General features: G+C 39.9%; 1 protein-coding gene across 2 annotated transcripts; it reads right to left on the reverse strand.

Annotated features, from left to right (window-relative positions):
• On the reverse strand, positions 1-10,483 carry LOC113155303 (solute carrier family 41 member 1-like). 2 transcript variants are annotated; one of them, XM_026349929.1, is made up of 10 exons: positions 10,433-10,483; positions 5,837-5,944; positions 5,227-5,298; positions 4,182-4,326; positions 3,925-4,071; positions 3,328-3,472; positions 3,136-3,215; positions 1,475-1,609; positions 877-1,025; positions 1-787 (listed from the first exon to the last, which is right to left on the reverse strand). In XM_026349929.1, exons 1-10 carry the CDS (start codon positions 10,466-10,468, stop codon positions 608-610), a joined length of 1,197 nt encoding a protein of 398 aa, XP_026205714.1. In that variant the 5' UTR covers positions 10,469-10,483; the 3' UTR covers positions 1-607. The 2 variants fall into 2 exon arrangements, with proteins under 2 accessions (XP_026205714.1, XP_026205713.1); XM_026349928.1 differs by lacking the exon at positions 10,433-10,483 and adding an exon at positions 7,045-7,239 and having other exon boundaries at positions 580-787.
• Between the last annotated feature and the right edge of the window lie 2,985 nt (positions 10,484-13,468).

Consider the following 13,468-nt stretch of genomic DNA (forward strand, 5'->3'; position numbering starts at 1 on the left):
GTCTCTCTCGATTTCTCAGCATCTCTCTGCTCAAGTGTGTCTGCACACTGGGAATGTGCCAGCAGAGGAAACATTAATCCGTGTGTGCTGTGAGCTGTAGCTTTGTACAATAGATCCATGTTTGTAATGGTGAAGGTCTCAACACCAAACGCTCACAATTATGGTAAATCTAAAGTGGAAAACTTATTTCAGTCAGTCAGCACCGTGTTATGCTGCACATGCACAGTAGTGTCTTGAAATATAAAATTTCAAGAGGATTACCAAATTTGACATTTACACACATTTTTAGTAATGTTATCTTTCTTATGTTATATCTTTATCTTTCTATCTAGTCACTCCAGCCAGCCATTTACTCCATGTTGTTCCACTAATTTCTGTACACTTAAGCAATTTCGTAAAACCCTGGGAGTGGATATGTCTTAGTGTAAGCAGAAAATGACAGAGTGAAACCCAGTGAACGATTCTGTTGAGTAATGAGACACAAATGTAACACTATACTTACCTCTGCTTCCCTCTTAAATTAAACGATCTTTGCAGTGTATTTCATCCATTTGCATATAACAGTATTTAACAGTGCATTCAGGGTTCACAGGAGCATGTGTCTGTATCAAACTCCGTTCTGAGTTGAACTGACTAACAGAATCAGCCTGAAGCTGACAGCCAAGAAGCCGGTCCCAAGCAGGTCACCTAGAGCTGTGAGGTAAGGGATGGAGAAGTTGTCGGGGTCCAGTCCCCTTTGCCACAGCCAGCGCACCATCAGGTTGGCCATGTAGAGCAAAATCACCACCTGGACAATGATAATGGTTGAATATGTCTCAAATGAGAATCTCTGATGGGGAAGAAAGTAAAACTCAAAGACAACTGTCAAGTTTCAACCTGAAGCAGAGCAGCAGACAGGTAGCAGAAGATGAAGATGGGCGTCAGGGCCAAATGTCCTCCCTGCAGGAGGTGGATGGTGTACAGGAACAGGAGGTGACCTGGGATTACAAGGATGACCAGGACTCTGGCTGATTTGGAGTTCACATCTGAGTAAACACAACAATGAGTCTTAACAAAATGTGTGTTATAGTGTGTTCAGTTTCATGTAACATCTAACAACATGTTGTTGTGTCTGCCATCCTGGAAACTTTATATGTTCATGCTAGTTTCAGCGTAAGTGAAATGTTTTGCTGTTTCCACCAGATGACTCCAATGTCTCATCGTGCATTTTCTGCCTGTCTTTCTTACCATCTCCACTGGGATGAGAGTAAGGCTTTTTCTCTACAGTGAGAGAAAAATACGATCTTACCTAACTGAATATGCTACCCAACTCCTCGAGCAGCCACTTATGTTCTCGACTGGTAGTTCATGCATTAAAATAAATGTAAGCTTTCACATATACATGGGGTCGTTTGATTAATTCTTAAAAACAGGAAATACATGGGTTTCAGAGATACACGGCTACATCCTTGCCCTTAATTTTTCTACATCTGACCTGAGGAGCAGAAGGTAACACAAGGTCCAGGACAGTTCAGACTCATTTTAAATGGAAGAGCTCCAGGTACGCTCCAGTTGTGGAGGTATGTGGACATCCTGCTGGCCTGGATGGCCACCAGATTACCGCCTGCACCTGCATGGAGATGGACAAGTAGGGATATTATCATAGTGTGGCACTGATCATATTCATAGTAGACATTTAATCAAACTAGGAATGAGTGATAAACATAAAACCACGTTAAGTGTCACAGCTAGAAAATGTGCTAAAGTGCAAAAAGAGTTGTTCTTTTTTGTGCAGCCATGCAAGAGGCTGAGCAGTCACTGTGGAATATAAACAAACTTGGAGAAATGGTTCACTGTCCAAACAGTCATTTGCTTGAAAGCTATTCAGCAGTTATTCCTAACTTGCAGTGTCCCAGGAGGCTGTTTTTCTTCAAATGTCTGCAAAAGGCAATCTGGATGTTGGTGCTATATTCGTAACATTGCTCCCCCTCAGGCATATTTCATTAGGAGCAGATCAAAACTTCTTGGCTTGCAGAGCTATGAAGTACATGGCTCACTTGGACTAAGCAGGAGTGTTTCTGGTCAACAGGGCAGGAGGATGGAGTCCTGAATTGGAATGCAAATGCTCTTCCTGTACTGAGATGGCAATACATGCAGGAGTCTTTGAGAGCACTGAGGCTGGCAGAGATGCTGCGGAAACGAGAGTGAGTGAACGCATAGTTGGCATTCTGATCAGGCTTGAGGTTTATGTAAAGACCGTTGTTATTGCTCACTACTTAGTATGCCACTTTGTGGGCAACAGACTTCAGTCAATGAAGATCAGGCCCCATACACCACTCTGGGGATCCTTTGACAGGGGGGGGACTGCACAGCCTCGGCAGCACTTTAATTTCTCATGATTTATTAAGACTTTAACTTGGATCCCTTTATAAAATCAAGTTCAGCTTTTAGTGCTGCTGCTACTTCGCTGTCAGGATGCGGAGACACCAGGATTTATAAATAATGGGATTAGCTGCTGGGTGTCTGTATGCTCCAGCAATTTTCACATGACTTTAGTTAGTTTTTTTTTTTTTATGTTTTGTTAATGAAGCTAATTATAAAGCATATATGTCATTCTTCCAGGATTAGGACTGTTGAAACAGCACAACCCCAGATGCCAGATCTGCTTACCCCTTCAGGAAAACATGTCAGTGTTAATTTCTTTGCTTAAGCATGTGGAAAAAATGCCAATTAATTAAAGGATTAATCTGCACAGTTTCTTCTTCATTCCTCAGTATCACACTAAGTCCAAACACACAGCCCAGCTCAAGTAGTCTTCATCTGTGGTTTAATAAACTGGTAAAGGTAAAGTCAGGGATGAAAGCCATGAGGTGCAGCTGAAAGGTCTAGGACAAATCTAGTAAGTGGACTTCGAGTAAACACATCTTTTCACTATTATTTACTAAGTAAAGACTGAACCATTGTGTCATCATAAGTTGCTGTGCCATCATTTATTAACTGTTATTGCTCCTCCATAAGACAAGCTGCAATTGTTGACAACAATGTGAACAGAAATGTAACATATACACTTTTATCACATTTGAATACAGTGCTGATCAAGTGCTGGTTAAAGTTAGTTGTTACCAGTAAGTCTGATGGGAATTTTTATTTACTCACCATTGATGACTGGAGTAAACACTGCCATACCCTCGAAGTTTGGATTGCTCACTGTCTTATCCAAAATCAGACCACCAATACTGGGAGGAAGACAACAAACTGTACATAAGTCAGAGTGGGGCGTTAAGATTCACAGGGTTGGATTGTAATCAAAGTAACCTGCGGATTAAAACATTTCCTGCTTCAGCTCACCTGCTGATAGTCATAGCCAAAATCACTGGTTGCCAGCCCGACTTCAGGACTTCCCTGATTGGTGGAGAGCGGCGGGCAATAACAATCCACGCTGGGATAAGCAGCACAAAGAAGCCACACACCACAGGAGGCAGGTACCACATGTCTGGGGAGCAACACAGCACAGGAGAAATGTGTCAAAATCTTTAAATACATGTGTTAAAGAAATTTGTTTTTCAATAGAAATCACAATTCATTTTTCTGTGTTTTGAATGAAGAGGAAAAGTGTGTATTAAAAAGATAATTTTCTAACATGACAGAAATTAGAGCTCAGGAAGACTTTAAAAATGTCTGTGGCTGCTTTCTTATTGACAGAATTTAAGGTGGACTTTGGTGCCCTCTTCTGGCTGAAATACTCCTCAATCACCACAATCCTGCTTATTAGCAGTGGTGTTGTCATCATCAAGACCCTTTAGTATTAAAGAAACTTTGAGTTGATTTGAGCTTCACCTGTTTGAATCATCTAATGTTAATGTTATATGACGTCACAGGATCGGACAAATAAGTTCCCTGAAAGAGAGTTATGGTGTTTTCTTGATGGGCCGTGTGACCTCTGACCTCTGTGACAGAAGAAGAAGCTGCTGACCCCGGCCAGCAAAGACAGAGTGATGAGGTCTCCAAGGCTGGCGGCGATGGGTGTGGCCACATTGTCCGGGTTGATGCCCACTTTCCTGGAACTAATGATCACTGCAACCATCACCAGACCTGACAAAGCAAAAAGATGAAACAACACTCTAAGCTCATGGTCTCTACTGTGTACTGTACTGTGTTCTTAACCACTTATTTCTCTACTGCAGTTTGCCCTTGTCTCTTACCTAGAGACAGCGCAGCGATGAAGGCAGTGCTGACGCTGCTGACACACAGGACAGCAGCCTGGGTGACATCCACTCTCCCCTTGGTCAGACCTCCAAGACCCACTGCTGCAACTGCTGCCAGGAAGCCCACAACTGTGGCTTGAACCTGGGCAAGGGATAAAAAGAGCACAGGGAATTTATTTAATCATTTCCAGATCTCTCTACAAATACATAATTTCTTAAAGTTTGGAACTAATGTTCACTTGCACTCAAGGACAACATGATAATATTTTAGTGGTCAAAGGTCAAAGCTCATACATCCTCAGTAACACAATATCTTGTGTTACCTCTTACGCATAAACTTATGTTTATGTGTCTGGAAAGACACTTCACTGGTTGTAACCACAATAAAGAATTTGTAGTTTACCATGAACAAGAATAAACAGTATTTCATGTATGTGTTTATGCAAAAACAATGCATTATTAAAGCTACAGCTAAGATATTTCACTCATAATGAGTTATTTACAATGTTCAAGTACTTTGTTTCATATCATTATCATTAACTAAGCATTACTTAGAGTCACACTTTCAGTAGTTAATGAGGATTACAAAGAATGAAATTTGTAGCATTACATGCAGGAATTTATGTCAATTCATGTACCCTTCTTAGGAAGTGTAATAGTAGTATTTTGTGTAGTAGCGTGTATATAATATGTTATTTCACTTATCATAAATGTATGAACCCATAATCCAATCCACAACATCATCAATTCACATATTCTTGATGTATTTGGGGTTACAAAACACAACCTTGCAAACCTCTACCACTTCATGAGAGAAATGTCTGTGCTGTGTTAGACGTTAGACATTATGAATGGCCAGTACATACAGTTTTCATAAATTATAGGTGAAACGTCTCTGCAGTGAATCACTGGATGTGACAGTTGATGTATAATAAGCAATGGAAGAATGAGCTCAGACTTCCGTGAAGTCTGGAGATGGAGACTAAAGTAAAGGATTGTGTTATTAATAGGACAGAGAGTGTGCAGTGGAACAGTGTGTCACCTGAATGAGAGCTAGATTACAGAACACCATCCTCCACTGCTGCTTAGCCTCATCCAGCTGCCCAGTGTTGGCCTGTGGGTGTAAACAGATTTATGTAATCACATTTCTTTATCACACAAGGTGTTAAGAATGATTTCAAAGTTTTTCAGAACATCAGTTTTGCCAGTGAGGAAATTAAATCCCATTAGTTAGCCACGTAATATCTTTGAGATCTAGTGTAATTGCTCATGCAAATAAATGGTTTGATTTGTCATCTTTGCTGTGTGGCTAATGAGTAATTGACACTGTGATCTGTGAACCAGATGCTTTATGAATGTAATGTATTTTTATTGGATGATGATGACATACTGTCAAAATCAAAACACAAAACATGGACATGTTGCACTTACAACTTATAAGCACACAAGACAAGTTGTCTAGTAAGTTGGTGCCAGTATGTGGACCTACTAAAAAGAAACTAACAATTAATTCAATATGAACATGTTTACAGCTATCTGTCTACATTTAAAAATTAAAGATAGAATATAAAATAATTGTTTGGATTTTGATTTGCATATGTGTATGGTATGTGTGTGTGTGTGCGTGTGTGAGTGGGTGCACATCCACTCACTGCTGTTGACAGTCTGGATGCCAATGTCATCTCTAGATTTCCTTTCAGTCCCACCAGGGCTGGCACCAAGATAAACACCTCTGAAACTTCCTTGAACACCTCCCAGTGCTGAAAAATACCACAGCAGTCTTGTAATAATCATAGCTCATTTTGAGGCTATATTCAAAAAGGTAAAATGTCAAATATATTTGATCAAACCACACAGAGACTGCCTTGATGAAGCAGATATTCTTATTGGTAAATTAAATAGCACCCAAGAAAGGCTTTTTAAAATGTTAACATGGGTTATTGCTTTTTGAGATGTGAATATTTAATGTTAGTGGGGAAAGGCAAAACTAATAACCACCTGTCTAACACTGCCTCACTGTGTTTCATCCAACAGCTGGCATGAAAAAACATGCCTCAACTGAGAAAAATTTGCATGAAAAATGTCTTATATTAAATTAAGATCCTATATTAAATTAAGATCCTATAAAACACGTCGCTAATGTTTTCTCGACATGTAACAGTGACAACAATCAATTCAGTGTTTCTCTGTGTTATTTAATGTCCTATATAATTTTCCCATTTTGTTGTCAAAACACATTTAAGTTATATATTATATGTTTTTTCGAATACTGGGAGCTATTTTCTTTTTGTTACCTCCTGGCACAATACAGAAAAAACGGTGCCCTCTAAGGTTGGCAGGGAGGAACTGCTCTTATCTTGTAGTGATGATGTTGTCTATTAGCATTAGCTTGTTTCTTAAATTTATTTAAAGTAATTATTTTTTAATGAATGAAAACAATTACGGTTGCCACCATAGTGCAATGTACCACCATATATGTCATTCTTTTGTATTACACTCTTTATCAATTTTTAACATTACTTATAACATTTACTGTCTTTTAAATATAGAACATTGCTAGGCAAAGGTTTTTCATCAGAGAAACAGAAATAGAATAGAAAATTATGTTTTAAACACATAAAACAGAATTTTTGTAATAATTTTGTAATTTGAAATTTCTTACAACAAATTCATTACATTGCCCTTAGCAACTCACCATTGCTCTACCTAAAGCATACACAGAAAAATGGTGACTGTAAAGGTTCTTGAAACACAACACATCTTCTAGCATCTAGATTTAATACTCATAGCAATAGCATCATGCAATCTCATGTAAACACACACACACACACACACACACTTTGGTAAACTTTTGCCATACTTGCACTATATCCATGACCATCCCAGCTGCCACCATGCCTAAGCCCGACACCAAGTACGGCAGCAGGACCTGGGCCGCAATGATCCATGAGCTCTCTGGCAGGAAGCCGTGGGCCATGCGGGTCAGCTTGCATGTGAAGCCCCTCAGTTTCTTACCCTGGAAACGCAGCTCCAGAGCCAGATGGGTCACCACCATGGCTGATCCCTGTTAACAATCCCTGTTAACCCATTCCCGCCCAGAAAGTATTGGTAGGAACGACTTTTCTGTGTCACAGAATCTGCTCTCAGACTTTGTCTTGAATGAGTCTGACTAACTTGAGAAACAATGATCTATTTCGGCTGAGGGAACACAAACCAAGCAGAAAAGTATAACTGCTTTAAACTGTTACCAAGTTGTCTTCACCTCAATCCTGTGTCCTTTGAAACTCAGAGATGACCATTCATTGCTGTAAACAGTTATTAAAGTAATTTTGCAAAAAGACCGAGCCGAAGAAGGATTCAACGAGCTTGCTTTGCCCTTCACCGGAGGAGGAAGCTGCTTTCATCCACACACACATAGAAACACACACACACTCTTGACAGCAGGTCTGTGAGGCCTCTTCTGACACTCTGCTACTGACAGACCACACACACACACACACAACACACACACACACACACACACACACACACACACACACATACACACACACACACACACACTCACTCACTACAGTCACTCACTCACACACAGTTTCCCTCCTCACGCCTCACTCTTGAGCAGCCGCGCGGCTGAGGCAGTGCGCTGAAAGCTTGGTCTTTCACGGGGCCTGAAGAAGGTCCAGGTCCTGTGGGATAAAGACATCCAGAAAGCCAACAGCTTCTTCTCAGCCCTCCTGTGCTGTTGCTCCTTCTCTCTCCACACCTCCCTCTCGTTCTCCTCACCCCTGTATTGATGCCCTGTGTGAGCTGGACCACTCTGGAGCCCTTTCCTCATTTTGATCAGAGGGGTCGCTGGGATGTCCGTCAAGGCTGCAAGCTGTGTGAAGAGGCAGTGAAGGACAGTGGGACGCTTAGGCTTGTCCGAAGACAACTGGGACGTTCCTGTCAGGGCTTCCCTCTGATTCCAGACGGATAGATGAGACGTGATGCCGTCCTGTAGTGGAGGGAGGGACAAGACGGACTGTATGGATGTGTGTGAGGGGTGATGATGCTGCAGATGATGCTGTGTGTGCATAAGCAAGGTGACCAGACTGTATCGGGAGACTTCTTTCTCCAGTTCCCCTTTTCGTCCTGGTTTCTTTTCAGATCAGATCACAGGATACTGCAGTACACTCTTTCATAGCTCCTCCTTTCTCTGCTCTTCGATACCCTCACTGTAAGTTGGTGACGCACTCTGAGCAGCAGCAGGTGCTGTACCTGTCACCAACACGTGGTGCTGCTGCTGCCTGGAAAGGACACAGTTTATCCTCATTGATAGGTGGGACCTCACAGGCTGGCACCAACTGTGACCAACTGTGATTTACTTGTCAGCCTGTCAGAGCTCATTTGTCTGTTTTTGTCCTTTTTATCTTTCTTATATCAAACATACTTCAAGATTACATAACTATTTACTAAGGCTTGGTGTAGGGATAAAAACACAGAGCTTTTACATACACCTAACCTGCTATGTAGAACAGAAGGATAGATTAAAAAGACCAATCCTTTCACTTTGTTCTAGTTTTTGACCTCTCCCTCCTTCTTTGTTCAATTCAATTCAATTCAATTCAATTCAATTCAATTCAATTCAATTCAATTCAATTCAATTCAGTTTTATTTGTATAGTGCCAATTCACAACAGAAGTTATCTCAAGGCACTTTACAGTGTAAGGTTTAAGACCTTACAGAGAATAATTATACAAAAAAATGATACAGAAAACCCAACAATCCCATTTGAGCAAGCTTTGTTCATGTTACATAATGTTACATGTGAGGAGCATAAGCTTGTACAAAATGCTTAGTAAGACCATGTCCTTACACAAACACACACACATACACATGCACGCACACACACACGAGGACAGTGACTCAGCTAAACAATGTCCTTGAAACATGGCTTGGAATGGCAGCTCTCCTCTCTGCAGCTCCCCCTTCTGACTTTAGGCTGCATTTAAACTGAGAAGCAACAGATGGTCGGAACTGAGCCTACATCAATACATACATACATACATACATGAAGAGGTCAGATCCTTCAGTGGTATAAGATGACTTTTTGATTATAAGGTTTCATATTTTGAGCAGCTAGAAAACTGAAATTCAGGACAAGGGGCTGTCGTGCCTTAACACCTCCATACAGGCCATCACAGTCAAACACTATGCACTAAATTCGTGAGGCAGCCCTGACATATTTTTCTATTTGTTGTAATTGCTTTTAATTGCTATTAATTTCTGTCCAGTCATGGCAGCAACATCTATTAGCTCATCTCAACATCAGTTGTGATCCACTGCTGCTTTGTAAGTACTGAATCAGACTAAACAAACCTAACATAATACAAAATCCAATGTTTAACAATGTTTTCAGGAGACATAAAGAAGCGAGAGGTATTCAAAATAAAAACAAAGTTCTCTGAATAAACAAATAAACATTGGAACCAATTTAAATAACTATTAGAATGTGTGTAAACTCTTTAAAAACAGCTATTATTTAAATTTTTAATAAAATTTATTTTTCTCATATGGTGTCATTAGAAAGAGTTCTGGAGGAGCAGGTCAACCAAGAATTGTACTGTTGGCGACATCAACTCTAGATAATGTAATCTTCAGGATATTTCCCTCTGCACATGGGAAATTCAGAGGTAATCCGAGCCAGTTAGCTCCAGCTAGCTAGAGCAATGTTTGAACAACAAATAAACACTATACACTGACACAGAACCTTCTGCTGTTGACTGCTGTGTTACAGTCACTTTACTGATGGTAGTGAATTTTTCAAATATAACTACCTGTTTGTATTCAGTGTGCCTAGATTCACGTCTACATGTTAATTTAATTTGCTCTGTGATCTTTTATTTATTCATAGTAGCTTACTACAGTTCTGTGTAGTTGTATTGCAAAGACCTGCTTATCTGTTCTCTTGGGACGCAGTGACTTTAGGAGACCCACTAGGTCACTGTGATCTCCAAACCTACAATGCTCACAGTTCAGTCCCTTCACCTCAGAGAGGCCTGGAGTCAGGGGGACAGAGTCATGGTTGCACAGATGTGACTATGTGAACTAAGCAGTCTTACTTTCAGTATTAATTATCTGATCGTGTTCCTTGAATTACAAGCTGTTAGACTTAATAGGAGGTGTTCTACCACAGCCTGGACCACATCTCATGTTTGCTGGTTTTACAGAGTGGCCTGTGTCTGACTCAGCACCAGCCAGTAACTAACCTGCACCTGGTCCAGTAATATGCCGGCTGTCACCATGCCCAGTCCGGCTAGCAGGTATGAGGGCAGCACCTGGAGACAGATCACCTTGGATGATTCCCTGAAGGAACTGTGGAACTTCTCCTCCTCCATCCTGACAGGATTTCCTACCTACTGCTGTTGAAGTCTATGTCCATTCTGTACAGCTGCCAACTTTCTGTGCTCATTCAAACCAAACGGCTGCCAATCAAAAGAGTCCTATGCTGTCTGTCTTTCAGTCTGCTGTCCCTGCACACTCATGACTGACAAAAGCTGTTAATTCTCCTATTCAACTGATTATCGAGGATTCATTTTGTATTATTGTGGGGAAATTTCTCCTTCTGGGCTCTCTCTCTGTTGTCCACTGTCATTCACCAGACAAGTCTGATGTAGGTTAAAATCTTTTTATATAAACATGATTAATGAGCAACAGTCACACACAATAAAATAGATCAATGAGATTCAATAAGGCAGTAGTTTATTTTCTCTTGTGCAAGGGAGCATGCACTCCTCAGCAAACAACTGACAGAGACACACTCAAAGTATCTAACACATACAGTTATTTTTATAGGATTTCGGATGGGAGGGAGATGTTTCTCTGTTTGTAGAAAAAGGACAGCTGGGAGCTGCGGCATTATAATTGCAGTTAGTTTCTTTTAGGTGAATTCAATGCTGGAACATTCGGTCTATTTCCCTAAGATAAGAATTCAGGTGCACAAAAGGACAAAGGCAAGCTCACAAGAGTCACTTCAAGTTGTGCTGTCTTGTGAGAAGCAGAAAGGTAAAATGATTACTCTCTGTTGTTATTTTCTAACATCGTAGTATCAGAGAGGAGTTGTGCTGGAAGATCAGATCTTCTCATCTGCTCAATCAGAGATCTAGAGTCTATCTTAAAGTGAATATAGCCTTTATTGATCATAAAAACACCAACAACAATATGATGTACGAATGTCTTTTAGTCTCACTTACTCTGTAATCTTGGTCTCAGATTTATTTTACCCATTTCAATACTACATCAAGGCCAGCTGTTTTTGACTGAGTCAAATGCTTCACCATTTTCAACACAGTTGCTTCATATTGTATTGCTTTGGTTTCTACACCACTAGCTAAACAAACAACATTTCCACTGTATAAACTCAAAGATAGTGCAGCAATGATGTGAACTGGCCAACCTGTACACATTATACATTACCATGGCTTCCTATAAATGCTTAAAATTATGTAGAATGAATTCATAAATCACACCTTAAGTTTACATTAGAATGAATACACTTCCTGGTGTTCAGGTCCACTGGGAGCTCTCATGCTGGGGAGGGGATACGTCAGAAGTGAAAGAACTGTTGTATTACCGCAACTGAATAATACATTATTGTGCACAACAATACATTTATCGTAAACTTAATCATATTATCAGAGCTTAAACAATGAAGTAATCCATATTGGCTTAAAGCAACCCTGCCAAGATGGGCAAAGTTATTCCACATGAAAGTTGAAATTAAAAATCCATATACGCACATTAAATCAAACAGTTTCACTCAGTCATGTAAATAAGTAATGAAGAGGGCCTTTATTACACCCTCACATTGTCTTTATCTAATGCTCAGTCTGTTGGACTTCACTGCATTGACTCCTTCTTTCCTTACAGTGCTTTTGGTTTTCTATCATTAAGATTAGTTTATTTTATGTATTTATTTATTTTACAAAGATAAATGTTTAGTTTTTGCAATATTTCTGCTCTGCTTTGGTGTTATCTGGTGGACCATAGTGTTTGGATTTATCATTTCACCATGCAGCCATTCACTGGAAACCTAGTCTCCTTGTTATCAGCTGGTTTCGCATTACAAGTAACTTACCTGGTGTCATCCTAAGAGTAGGTGTTAATGTTAGCACTATGTGGCCTTATTTCATGTTAAGAATATCCTCTCTTGCTTTATGCTGAAGTGGCTCCGCTAGTGACGTGTCATGCTTGACACTAAAGTTAGTTGCTGTGCTCTGTGCTAAAGTACTTTCCTTGACCCATGCTAGAATTATTTTTTATTTTGTTAAATAAGGAATTGTTTGGATATCTTCCATGGCCTTGTTTATAATTCTCTTCCTACTGTTGAACTTGGCTCTAAGATTGTGACAACAGAAATCTTTGATGATATTGCCTGGTCCTTTTCGGCCTTTTAAGAACCATGTTTCTGGCATAACATTCAAAACAAGCTTAAAAAAAAAAAACATTAAAATATCTTGTTATCACTATCCACTATTTTCAATCAAATAGTTTTTAGTAAGGATTTGCTAATTATTGTATTTTTTTAAAAACACTTTTTATCTCACACAGCATTCCAACTTTTAAAAATCTTTGTATTTGCTTTAGTGATGCTAATCTGTTGACTGCCAGTGTTTTCTCTTTTTAATCTTTATTGAAATGCTTGCTGAGAACATGACAACACTGTAGCTGTTAAAGAGTTTGAAGTAACTTGTAGTCACGCTCCATATTTTGTACACACATTTGTGATTTTTGGCTATGATTACTTTGCTTTGAGGTTTGAGCTTCACTGCGCAGAATGATATGTGTAAAGTTTGACATGTCGAGGCTGTGCTCACCTCTCAGTTTACCATGGTGAATTTATACAAGCATTGTACGTTCAGTTTATTTAAGTGTTGGGCAACATACAAACATACATTTATGTTTTATGATTACTTTTCAGTAACAAATCACTTTAATGAAAGGAGTTATACTTTGAAAGTGTATGTACAACACATATACACCATAACACGTTATCTCTGTGACAGTGGGTTTCACCCCCTCTTAAACTTGTAAACAGCTGGTGTTTTCTGTCCTTAACTATGAAGAAGCAAGAAAGGCATCTTCAGAGAACAGAGACACTGCTCCCGCTATAAATATTCACTCGACACCTCCCATCCCCTGTTAAGGTCTCATGTGATACAGAATGTCAAGGCTGCTCTAAAAGAGTGGCAGCCACACATCACTGTATAGTCTGTTCTCCAGATCTAGTAGTCAGTGCAGTTGAT

This window comes from Anabas testudineus, chromosome 5 (genome assembly GCF_900324465.2).
Source record: "Anabas testudineus chromosome 5, fAnaTes1.2, whole genome shotgun sequence".
Taxonomy (NCBI): Eukaryota; Metazoa; Chordata; class Actinopteri; order Anabantiformes; family Anabantidae; genus Anabas; species Anabas testudineus.